This window comes from Pelmatolapia mariae, linkage group LG12 (genome assembly GCF_036321145.2).
Source record: "Pelmatolapia mariae isolate MD_Pm_ZW linkage group LG12, Pm_UMD_F_2, whole genome shotgun sequence".
NCBI lineage: Eukaryota > Metazoa > Chordata > Actinopteri > Cichliformes > Cichlidae > Pelmatolapia > Pelmatolapia mariae.
Window position 1 is genome coordinate 23,800,410 of NC_086237.1, and position 12,346 is coordinate 23,812,755.

General features: G+C 40.1%; 2 protein-coding genes across 5 annotated transcripts in view; both read right to left on the reverse strand.

Annotated features, from left to right (window-relative positions):
* Positions 1–2,134, reverse strand: part of ebf2 (EBF transcription factor 2) — a 28,435-nt gene extending 26,301 nt beyond the window's left edge. For all 4 annotated transcript variants that reach the window (XM_063489185.1, XM_063489183.1, XM_063489184.1 and 1 more), the window contains exon 1: positions 1,555–2,134. In XM_063489185.1, the coding sequence (XP_063345255.1) occupies positions 1,555–1,688 (134 nt within the window). In that variant the 5' untranslated portion in view covers positions 1,689–2,134. The remainder of the gene's footprint in view (positions 1–1,554) is intronic.
* Positions 2,135–6,641: 4,507 nt separating this feature from the next.
* Positions 6,642–11,247, reverse strand: LOC134638282 (eosinophil peroxidase-like). The gene is made up of 14 exons (XM_063488798.1): positions 11,181–11,247; positions 10,823–10,907; positions 10,522–10,694; positions 10,292–10,424; positions 10,025–10,154; positions 9,707–9,913; positions 9,254–9,617; positions 8,998–9,158; positions 8,655–8,913; positions 8,407–8,577; positions 7,702–7,939; positions 7,399–7,598; positions 7,180–7,221; positions 6,642–7,054 (listed from the first exon to the last, which is right to left on the reverse strand). Exons 1-14 carry the CDS (start codon positions 11,245–11,247, stop codon positions 6,642–6,644), a joined length of 2,643 nt encoding a protein of 880 aa, XP_063344868.1.
* Positions 11,248–12,346: the final 1,099 nt, after the last annotated feature.

Genomic DNA, 12,346 nt, shown 5'->3' on the forward strand with positions numbered 1-12,346 from the left:
TGCTAACAAACTAAACTAAAACATTTTCTCTATTTGCAATAAATCTTGAAAGTTAAATTAAAATAGATTAAATGCAACAATAACTATGGTTAAATTTACTATCACTTGAATTAATTAAAACATTAAAATATTAAAAGCATATTTATCATCGTGCATTTTTTTTTCTTTAAAGTCTTTCTTTGATCCATACATTAATTATAAATTAGCATAAGCCAAACAAATAAAATAACTAAACTGATGGATAATTTTGCATAGATTTGACCCTTCAAGGAGAACCAAATATGGACTAGAAAAAAAATACAGAAAAAACGTCATTATAAGCCAAACTTACTCAAACTTTTTTTTTCTTTTAACTTGAAAATTGAAAAGTGTCGACGTCTTGTTTAAGTGAAAATTGTGTCGATGGCGGAGCATCATAGTTAAAATATACATTAGGACACTGAGTGTTTAATTAACACGGATTAAAGATTTGGACACGTGAAACGCTTGTTTGAATTCATCTTAATAAAAAAAGAGATTGTTATGAATCTGCGGGCTGGTTCAGAGCAGGTTTGACTGTTTGTTAAATGTTTCTGTAATTTTAATTTTGTCTGAAAAAGACCTCAAATCACACTCGAGTGCACTTTAGATTTTGTCTTGACAACTTCAGTTTTAGTTTCTAGTTGAACAAAAGAAGTGTCGATTAAAAAACAAACAGCCAGCTACCATCTGCTTAAAAAAATCACTAAAATACTTAAATAAATAATCCTGATAACTGTTTTCTATTTGCTCTATTAAAATATGCGTGCTGCGCTGTTTAACATGTTGCCAACTTTTCATCTTGAAAATGATTCTGCTTTCTTCAAGACTGTTTCTTCAACACTGAAGTACAATACGGTTTGTGTGTTGTAAATATATTTATATATATTAATTAATGCATGTGTGCAGAAGCTGACTGAACATCTGCGGAAGAGTAAAAAACAAGTAGAAGAAAGAGCCAACACTGGAAAATCTGTCATTTCTGTTTTTTAAAAATCAGAGCTGTAAAGTTTGTGGCAGGTGACGATGAAGTTGCCTTTAAGCTGAAGCTAAAGCTGCTCTGGGAAAAATATGTATTTCGTTTTAGTCACAAACAGCTTTAACAGTGATCTCCGCTCCTGTGAACGAAAACTAATGACGTTATTAAATGCCTCTTGCCTTTATGTACAAATAAATAATTGTTAGCTGTTTTGCATTTGGGGGAAGTTTTATTATCATTTCAAGCATAATGACAAATGTTTGTTGTTATTTTTTTGTTACGTTTTTACGAGTTTGGGGGCAGTGAGTTTTATAGGGGACTGGTGTCATATTTTGCAACAAGTAGTTTGCAGCTCTTTTCTCAAAGGTTGCCTCTTCTAATGTTCGACCTTAAAAATATAATAATAATAATAATAATAATAATAATAATAATAATAATAATAATAATAATAATAATAAAGATGTCTCCATCATGAACAGTCAAACAAGCCTGGGCGTATCAGATGAGAGGATTGGTGAGAACCTAAAGTCAGCAGATCAGCTGAGTTTGTTCTGTACCTTTGCGCTGCGACGTTCGCATCCACAACCCCAACATTGCGCACCCACGACCGGACTGGATCCATCTCCTCTCCAAGACCTCTTTCTTTTAATCCGCTCGCTTCACGAATCAAATGTTCCTGGATTCCAAACATTTACACCCTGCTCCGATCGGTTGGTAACACTTTCTTGAAGCAGCTGAAAAAAACACTGAGCTGGGCAGCTAAAGCACTTTGGCACACAAGAAAAGGTCCACTTCAAGGCGCTGCGCTCCTCCAAAGCGCCACAAACGAACTGAGCATTTACAGAGCTTTGTGGGGGGAAAGAAGTAACCGACGCTGTGTGATGTTTCAGGGGCGTCTCGTTAAAAATCCGAAAGTACTTTCTTTTATGGTTCAAATGATGATAGTAAATATATCCCTCCACTGATGTGAAGCATTGTCCAAGTGCACATCTCCACCGTCAGTCTGAACGGGCTCTGTGCGTTCAGCTCCGCAGATATCCGGGACCGAGTCTCGAAATATTCTTTAAAATATGAGTGTGCAGGAAGTCTTCCTTTGTCACAGGGCCAAATCGAATCAAACCAGTTGATCCGAGGGCCAGGAAGCTTGTAGCGAACGACTGTGTTGAAGCATGAATGAGACCCTCAGCTGGGATGGGGCGTGGAGGCGGGGCCTTGGTGCCATATGGGATCGTTGAAATGTGTGCTCTCATTGGTGCAAAGTGCATCCCTTGTTTGGTCTGCTGCCAGATTCAGCATCCAACCTGTGACTCCAGCAGCAAACTTTTTTAAACACAGAGAAGTTTCCCTAGATAAAAAATCACATAAAACCACAAAAAAAAAAACATTTATAATGAAGAAACGTTGTGAATTTAAGAATTTAGTGTGTATACTATATTTCACGTTTTTTTCTTTGTGTGTGTGGCAGAAGTAGGGGTGTAGTCATTAAAACCTTTTATTAAAAGGTACGTGAAAGGTTACGTTAGGGGGAAAAATGAAAAAACTTTGTTCACTTTAAGAATTTCTGAGCGCTTTTGTGTATTTAAAAAACAATTACTGGCGTTTGGTTTCAGATTTTCTTGTACATGCTGCGCAGCTACTGCCCTTAAAAGCCCGTACAGCCAGTTCTGTTTGGTCTATTCATTCAAGTCAACATTTAACACAAGTGCGCTCTCGACAGGCACGCATTCAGCAGCTCGACCGTCTGCTCCTTTGAACGCGGTGATTCCGCTGAGGACGCATCGCATCAGTGTCAGCAGCAACAATGGCCGTCTGGTTGGTCCATCAATCTCCGCCAGCAGCCGACGACGCTGCACTCTGATTGGCGTTTGGAGCGCTGCCTGACAGTGCCCGAAATGAGTTCTCTTAATCAATACGACAGACTGCCTCAACAAATCCAACCTAGTCATGAGACCCGTTGCAAATAATGCTGTTAACAAACATGATTACCATCCTCTGTAGCCCGCAGAAAAAATGGAATACATGAACTGACGAGTTTTGAGAGTCTGACAAAGTTTCCTTTGCTGCTCCATCTGATGATTTCGTTACTGAGAGGCTCATATGAAAGAAACCGAGCACAGTGCTGATGGGTTCATTTTACCATTTGTGTTTTCTGATCTGTTATTACTTTCATTAAAGTCAAATTTGGGTTGTATGTCCAATGCTTTTGGGTTACATTTGGGGGGGAATAAAATTAATTTCCGCTTCCATTCGTCTGGCTATGAAAGGGAAAGTTACCCCCCCCCCCCCCCCCCCCAACGCGGGCTCTCAGCCCCTTACCGAGACTATTGTCTCTATGTGGAGTTTGCGCGCCTGGACAATGAATGTAAATCTCCCCCCTTGGATCGCGCCTCAGCTCACCATCTGCCAGTGCGGGACAAAGTCAGATGTTCCCCCAATTATGAAAGCAGTCTTGGGGAATCCTGCTGCCGAGTCTCCGCCCTGTCGCCGTCTCCCTCACACACTTTTCCTAAAATGACTGACAGCTCTACTTAACCCTAAAACCATGACAAAATCTATACATGATGACACAGAGGCGAAAGATAAAATTCCTGTAGATCTCAAGGAAACGACAAAGATGTGCTCTTTAAATTTTAAGATGTAGATTGTATGGAATTAATGTTTTGTTGTATGTTTGTGTGTGTGTTGGGGCGGGGGGGGGAGGTAACTATCTATTTGTGTACTATTTAAATGAAAAGTTTTTACAGTTCCTCTGGTGTAAGTGCTACAGAATTTGTCATCGTGATGGGCCACGTGTAATGTTAAGCAGGGGAGGATCTCGAATTTTTTAAATGCAGGCAAAAAAAGTGGCAAGAGGATGACACAAAGCTCTTCTGTGAAAATCCTCTACATGTGCATGGAGTCAATAAAGAATCCACAAAAATACTTTAAAACAATTTATTGTATCATTGACTCTTTTAAGAAAACCGATTTTTAACTATAATTGAGAAAAAAAAGTTCCCCCAAATAAATGCAAAACAAATAGAGAAAAATAACTTAAATTACTGTACAGGAGTATTGTCGATTATAATTTAATGTTCATGGTTTTAGGCTTTTGTGCACCTTGAGAATTGAAAAGAGGAAAAAGACCATGCAGATCATTAACCGAAATCTTCCTGCTGTAACCTGTGTGAGTTCGTCTAGTATTGACTTGTCCGGCCTGCCCCGACTCTTCAGCCCCGCAGGTGTGAGAGGCTCGGCCGCGATTATCGCAACCCGCAAGACTTTCTAAATGTGTGGCTTTTGTAATTCGGTGAAGCAGGGAGCCGGAGCGAGAATGGAGGATTAGTCAGACCGCAAACGTCTTTCTAATCAATTTAACCCACTGAGACTGTCAGGCCGTGCGTTTTAGGGAGGAGCTGGGGAGAGGTGTGGAGAGGGTGGGGGGGTTGGTGACTGCTAAACCAAACAATGGGGTATCGTGTGCCGTTCGTCCTCCCCAGAATTCCCCTGCTCCCATGGGACAACCAAATCCACTCTGCACGGATGGCACCGTGTCCGCGGAGGGCAGGAGGGGCGTGGCTTGTGCGTAAGGGGGAGTCGCAGACGCAGCAGCTGGTTTCCGTCCCTCCTCTCCACTGTGCAGAAAACAACAGAGCTAATGCGACCCTCCACGTCCCTAATCGATCGCTATATATTTGTTTATTTATTTAGGAAAGGACGCAGATCCCCGGGGGAAGTGTCGGCATCTGCAATTGAGGCCGGGTGGCCACTTTTCTTTCCTTAGGATGAAAGCATCAGCACCCAGCTAAAGTTTCCCCAAACAAGTTCTGTTTAATGTTTGTATATAGAATAAAATATTGCAAGCCAAATGGAAAACAGGGATTGGTCCATAGCCTCTTTCAATAACACACAGAGAAAACTGTCTGTTTGTGCGCGAGGATCTGAATAAATCCCCACATGACTGTTATAGGCTGTTTGGTCAAAATGGGTTTTTACTGCAAATTGGCTTCATGATATCAGTGCAGTTAACATCTGCCCAACACATTACTGCAAAATTTTCACCTCAACTGCAGATGTTTTGACTTTTAATAGCGCAAAATGCATGGGTGTTGCATTAACGCTATTTTACTTTCGGTCATTAAAGTGTAAAATGTGCTTCCTTTGAAAGTAAAAAACAAACAAACAAACAAACAAAACAAAACAAAAGAACTATTCCAAACCTTTGCGATAAAGTAAATGTAAAACAAATGAGCAAAAAAAATGCTTTTAAACTCTCAATCTCAAAGTGGTGAAGTGCTTTATGTAAATTAACTCGATAACGTACCACCTATTTAAAATTTGATTTGAGTTCTTTATTTGAGAAATTTTGTACTTGTTGTCAGGCTGCAAAAATTCTGACATGAACTTATAAAAGAAAACCCCTTTTTGAATGCGGACCACTTCATGGGAGCGTGAGTTTATGATCTGTAATAGTTTAGATCATTTATTTTTACAATAAGAGAAACTTGGCTTTGGAAAGGATCTACCAACTACTGAATTGGGTTCATCGTATCAGAAACACGGGGATAAATACCGCCAGAATATATTATATTTTCTTTCGCTTTAGTCATCTTTGAAAGATCAATCTGCTTTGTTTCTTTGTTCTAATGAAACTATCCCAAACTTTCAAACAAATTAAGTGTTTTGTTTGTTTTTTTTTTTAAAAAAATCATCAATCTTCATGCTGATTCTTGAGTTAACTCGAGAATCAGCAGAATCACAACGTTCTAGTAAAGTCAGTGAATTTCATCCACGTGGTTGCGCGTCTGCCTAGTTTCCTGTGCTTTAAAAGCCTCTACGACAACGCCATCTCCTGGTCTGCATGGGAGCATTCAGCTCTGACTTTCAGAGTTGGCAGGATCAAAAGAAAACATCGAGTTGCTCATTTTCATTTATTAGGAACTGAAAGTCATAGTCTTAAAATCTTTATGAATAAATGCATGAATTCAAAAATCTTTGAAATATCTCTTATACGATTTGGGAAAAGGATGCAAAACAATACATCTTCAGGAATTTAAAAGACAAGATTGAACAAATCATTCACGATTAAAATGAATCTTCACAACAAACTTCTTCATCCCTTTTTGCAAGCACAGGTATCAGTGGATTGTACATATTTCTTTATTAAATGAAAATCTTTAAAACATTTAAAGAGTGCAATATATCAACCACAGCATGTTTCAGTTGTTTTATCTTTAACCTCCTAATACCCGAACTCTTTCATTTTAAATTTCTCTTTGCTATTTGGGATTTGTAGTGTCACAGTCGAACTCTTTATTTGGTGTCTGAACACAGCAGCATTTTTTTGAGTACAAAAACAAAATGAGAAACAACAATCGTGTCTCTTTGAGCAATATGGCTCATTTGAAAGCCATTGGAAAGAGCAAAATTTAGTGTTGTGGTCTAGACAACCCAAAATGTGATGTCCCCATATGTAGATGCCAGGTCAAGGAGGTTAAGGGATTTAGATTGGGGTCACTTTAATCTTAGTAACCTACAAAACGATTATAACAATCATAATTATCATAACCTAAAGGCAGCCTTTTAAAAGGTGCAAGTTCAACAAAAGATATGCAAAAAAAAAACGTGGGCATTGTTGTGAGGATGCTGTCTATTAGTAAACATCCTACACTTCAAATAGCAGATGTCCGTTGAAGTAGCTGTTACTAGTAATGCCATTGGCACTGTTATGAGCAACCAGCCAGACCTTGTCACCACTCTCAAGCTGAACATAAATGCTTCCACTGGCCATCAGGTAACCGGTATGCTTTGTGGTGAATGAGTGAAGAATCCGCTTCCCGTTGCGCACCAGATCCACATTGGCAGAGTTCTGGTAGATCGTAAGGCTGAACTCAAACTCATAAACACCCGGGGCCTCACATGTAAAGATCCCATTCTGAGTGTTGTAGCTGTTTTGTCCGTTGTAGACTACTTCATGGAAAATGATCGGATTGCCAGCTTTGGGAGAGTTGCTGCCAAGTCGCATTGAGAAAGCAATGTTCTGTTGGTTGTCAGGAGGGATATAAGGTAGTTCTGTTTCTGAAAAATAACATAAGTGCTATTATAATGAAATAACCTGTAAACTTGAATATAAGCTTCATGTAATACTTTAATTTAAATTTGAATATGCATGGACAATATAGAACAATAAGTGAGGGGTTTACCTGGAGATTCTTCTGAACTTGAAGATTCATTTGAATCTGAATCTGGAAAACAAAAAAATTTTTTTAAAAAAGGTAAAAATCAGTATGTCCAAAATCCTTTAAGAGTAGCTTAAAGTGCTTCACTGATTACCGACATGCAGTGATAAGCAAAAATAATTATTTCTTAAATAATCCAATGTCACTGACTGTCTGGAGTCTAATTTCACAACATGAACTCACCACCCTCCTTCCATGGACTGAGGTCAAACTTATTGATGTTAACACACTGGGTGTAGCCAGACCCTCGAGGCCGGTACAGGAAGGGGTTTTCAGGGACTTCAGCGATACCAGTGTTGTCACAGATTATACGAGCCATTGATGTTTGCCTCAGTGACTCTTTCTGCGCCTCAGTGAAGACTCCATCATTCTCCCACCAAAGTCTGAAATGGGACAACGTTTAAAGTTTAAAAACCAAATCCAACAGTAAGGCTAACACAGCCCCCTGAACCTCAACAGTGTTCGCTTTGTTTTCCTTCTGCTTACCGGTCTCCCTGACGGATCTTTTGGAACTGAGTTGCGATCAAGCAGGCAAACAGAGGTCCCACTCGTCCTCCATGGACAAATGGCTCTGACACACCTCCAAGCCACACATCAATGTTGTCAGGGGTGCCATAGAGATTCAGCAGCCTCTGTGCCAGATCTGTATTGTTCAGCACTGTAGCCAGCTCTTCAAGAGTTCGTGGCTCCGACAGTCCACAGAACTTGCGCCACTTGTTGTAGCCTGAAAAGGATTAAGCACAGATTAGGACAGTTCATCTTCTATGCATGTTCATCAGAGGCCTTGAATGTTTAAGCAAACTTAATTATATTAATTAGTCAAAAAAATCTATCAAAATGTGTTTGTATAGTACTTTCCATGCAAGGTAGAGTAGCTTAAAGTCCTTCAGTGATTACTGACATGCAATGATAGGAATTTTTTAAGAAAAAAAATGAAATTGCAAAGTTTCATTAACAATAGAAGTACATCAAATAACATGAATAATATATAATTAACTAAATAACTCTAAGTAAAACAAATACCTAAAAATAACATAAAGAAAGAAAATAAAGATTATTGTAGCAGGTAATGTCTATCAAACATACTCAATCAAACGAATCAAAAAAGTAGGTTTATGGTTTATATTTAAGGACTGCAGTTCTCTCTTGTCAGATTGAATACACTTATATGTATAATGATTAAACAAATACCAGGGACTCCGTGGTCTCTTCCTCTCTGCATGTTCAGTGAACCCAGATCCAGTGCCACCCTCGAGGAGAACTTAAACAGCCTGTCCGTCAGTTCCTCAGACATCATGTGCTGCTGAGTGTTCAGTTTGGCTGGGCGACCCACTAGTCCTCTTAAGACAGGGTCCACACCACCTGAGAAACACACAAAATCATTTCAGTTTTGAAAATCCTCGATGATAGGACTAAGAAGTTAAAGATTTTGGCTCTACCTTCAAAGATGATCCTCCATGGTGTGAAGAAGTTTTTGTGCAGCAGTTCGCTGGGGTATTTAGGGTGCTGCTCGTACTGCTCATCAAGACGGAAAATGAAAGGCTGAATCATCAGGTGAGCAAAACGGAAGGCAGCTACGGCGAATACATTGGCGATCCCGGGATTCACGTCTTCATCATAGCCAGGGTAGGTGGACAGCTGCTTTGCAATGTAGTCTGGACCAACAATGTGATGTAAGAAGTCTCTGAATGTCATCACCTAAAAGACCAAAAAGAAACTCAGCATTTAACATTTTCATCAAGTGTAATTAAAATACTTCAGGTAGTCTAGCTCCTCACAAACCTGCAGATAGGCACCCACGATCTTGCGAGTCTCCTGGTAGAGTCTCTCTCCATCCCACTGTGGATTGAGACAGGCCAGAGCACGTGCGAGTCGGTTGTGTTCACGTAACAGGAGAGTGTGCAGAGCGGCCAGTGCGGTGTTCTCAACGACGCGATCATCACCTTAAAAATCACATGATATTAGAGTGGAAAAAACAAGTCTTGTTGGCTGTGTGCACTTTAGAGATTTGAAAGTCAGTGTATTTGATGGTACTCACCAGCGAAAAAGCAAGGCACCTCCACCGCATTTGAGGTATTGGTAATGCGAGCTCGAGTGGCACACATGTTGGTACTCATAGAGCTGAAGGGCAGAAGCTCACGGCCGGTATCATTAAAATTTTCATTGACCCTCAAAAGACCCTTATCTGTGGTGAGGTCCCGGAGGGAGCGAGCTTTGGCTTCGTCTGAGCCGTAGACTTCACCTGCATCGAGGAAGGACGTGAGAGTGTTCATCTGTTCGCGGACTGTACTTGCGCCGAAGTTGAAGCCAGTGTTTCCAGAGCCACAAGCTGGTGCTGAGCGGGTGAAAGGAATGCACTCATCCTTTGAATTATTGCCAAACCGGGGGTCATTTTCAGGAATCTGTTTGGAAGACAAGACACATTCATCATTTACTCTGCATGCATTTGAATGCAAATATGTATTTCCCTGAGTAATGCAGTGGCACTAACTTCAATGGGGAAGCAGGGGTCTCTGCGCGTGCAAGTCTTTCCACAGTCGATGCCGTCACTGAATGAAGCAATGGAAGGAGACGTAGGAGTGAAGGTCAGGTCATGATCAGTGAACTGGGCAAAGATTGTCACCAGGAAAGTGTAGAGTGGATCGCTCTGCACGTCAGCGGTAGGTGTTGGCAAAATGCGGTTGGACACTTGTCTAACCTGTGTATGAGGGTGTAGAAAATGAGCTCTGTGTAGAAAGGCTTCATGCACATATTTCTTTAGAGCATTTTGCCATGTGCCCAGTAAAGATGAAATTCTAAAGTGTATTACCAGGGGAAGAGTGTGATTGTTCACTGCTTGCGCACGGGTCCAGCCTCTAGGTGTAGAAGTGCCATCCTCATACTCAGCAGGGAGCCAGCGGAGAAAAGGTGTATTGGAGGCTCCCCAGCGGGTGTTTTTCCTACATGAGAGAAGCAGATACACTATATTGTATAAAGGTACACAACATCCAACAAAAGACCTCACCCAAGTCCCAAATTATAGGCATCACTGTAAGCACAAAATAGGAATTAATTATTCTGGAAATGATTGCCTCACCTGTTATTGCACACACTGCTTGCAGTGCGATATGTGTGCAAGTTTTGAGTTGTCCCACAAGAAGGGATGCGCTGACGTGGAGAGCAGCCTGTCAGATCAATGAGGGCCTGTAGATTTTCCTTAGAGATCAAATCTGAATAAGACAGACGATGAAAATTAAGTAGCTTTAACATTTAACAAAATGGAAAATTTAACAATTGAAATTTATATGAACATTTTTAAATACACACCTGTCGCATTGATGGAGCGCTTGTGACGCTTTTCAAGACTCTCGGTGATCATTTGCAAAGAAGTAGCCAGGTAATCAGCAGAGCGCACAGCAATGCGGGATACTCCTCTGGGCTGCTTCATGAGCCGCACAACATCAGCGTAATGTGCGTTTCTTCTCACGCGATCCAAGCTCCTGTGATGAGGAATTCATATTTGTTAAAGTTTCAAGTAGGATACCTTGAATAACACTTTGATTTTTGCTGTGCCCATCGGTTCAGGGCCTGAAGATTTAGCTGTAGTTTAAGAGGTCTGGAGACTCACTGTTGCCTTGAATAACGATAGGCTGCATCCACCTTTGCCTTTGCTGCCATCACAGTGTTTTCAATGAAGTTCTGACTCAAATGTGCTGATAAAAGAGAAAATGTTTGCTTTTATTCTTTTATTCCCTCCTTGCGTCACTGACTGCAAGATACTTCGCTTATTGCATGAAAATGTTTGTTACACACAGATTTTAATGTAGAAGAGAAGAAGAAGCATAAAACTTTTGCATTTCTTTGACATCTCATAAATTAATTCGAAAATATCTAAGGCAAATGGTAGAACCATGTGATCATTTCACTTGAGTGAGGAATGCATCAAACATTATATGCAGCTGTCAGAAGACAGAGGTAGTACTCACCTTCATTGACCTGGCATTGCAAGCACAGATACAGGCCCACAGCCAGAAGGCACAGAAACCGATTCATCTCTGAGGGAAAAAAATAAAAATAAAATGTATATAAGATATATATATAGTAAAATTGTGTGTGTGTGTGTGTGTGTGTGTGTGTGTGTGTGTGTGTGTGTGTGTGTGTGTGTGTGTGTGTGTGTGTGTGTGTGTGTGCAAGAAATGTACCCGCGATAGAACTGAACCTTCTGTATTTTGATGTCCTGTAGCATCCACCAGCAGCTATCAGAAGTCTGCGCTGCTCAGAGTAACACCCAGGTGTTTTATAGGGCCAGTGGACAAGTACGTCATCCTATGCAACATCTGCAGGCAGGAATTTTGCTCGGAATTTTCTCGTTCTTACTTCCTTCCCGTCACCTTTATAGGCGGGTCTTGCTCCTTTATTTAGTCATGGTATTAAAGAGTAAGAACAACATTTTGAAAATAATACAAAATATAAAACGTTTTGATTAAAGCGAGGGAGAAAAATCTCACAAATAATTGTCTTTACTTTTTTAATTCATACATTTGTTTGTGTCTCCATTAAATAATTTTTGAGAGAACACAACATTTCACCATAAGTGTTGTATTATCATGGATACACAGACTGTAGTGTACACCATTTATTCTCTCACATCAGTCCTTACACTTGGGTTAGGTTGTTTTTACCAAACCAAAAAAGCTGATCATATTTGCATATCGCTGCACAAAATGCACGATTTCTGTTCTGTAACACGTAGCCTCCAAATTTTGCTTTAGGTAAAGTATAAACTTGAAACCGTTTTGTCTGCTTTTTATTTGATTTCAGTCAACGATAATTTTTTGCACATTGCTCGTCAAACGATGGAGTCAGATAAGCCGGCGATGACAGACAAACATTCTCCAGATTTAATGACAATGCGCACAAACAATGAACTAAGAAAACAACTTCCTGCATACTAAGAACTGCAATAAGCTAAAACATTTCCCAGTTAACACAAGCAGTGACCGTATATACGTTATTTAAGTTACTTTGCGAATTTAAAAGGATATTGGATATTCTTATTTCCATTCGTATTGTTTATCCTACTAGTCAATGTCCAACAAAAAGAAAATTGTGTCAAAACAAATGTCTCGGTGAAAACCACATTTCATGTTGC

Coding starts and splice junctions, on each gene's coding strand:
- LOC134638282 (XM_063488798.1), bottom strand. CDS start 11,247: ATGAATCGGTTTCTGTGCCTTCTGGCTGTGGGCCTGTATCTGTGCTTG. Junction 10,908..11,180: donor GCAATGCCAGGTCAATGAAG/GTGAGTACTACC, acceptor CTCTTTTATCAG/CACATTTGAGTCAGAACTTC. Junction 7,940..8,406: donor AAGAGACCACGGAGTCCCTG/GTATTTGTTTAA, acceptor AATCCTTTTCAG/GCTACAACAAGTGGCGCAAG.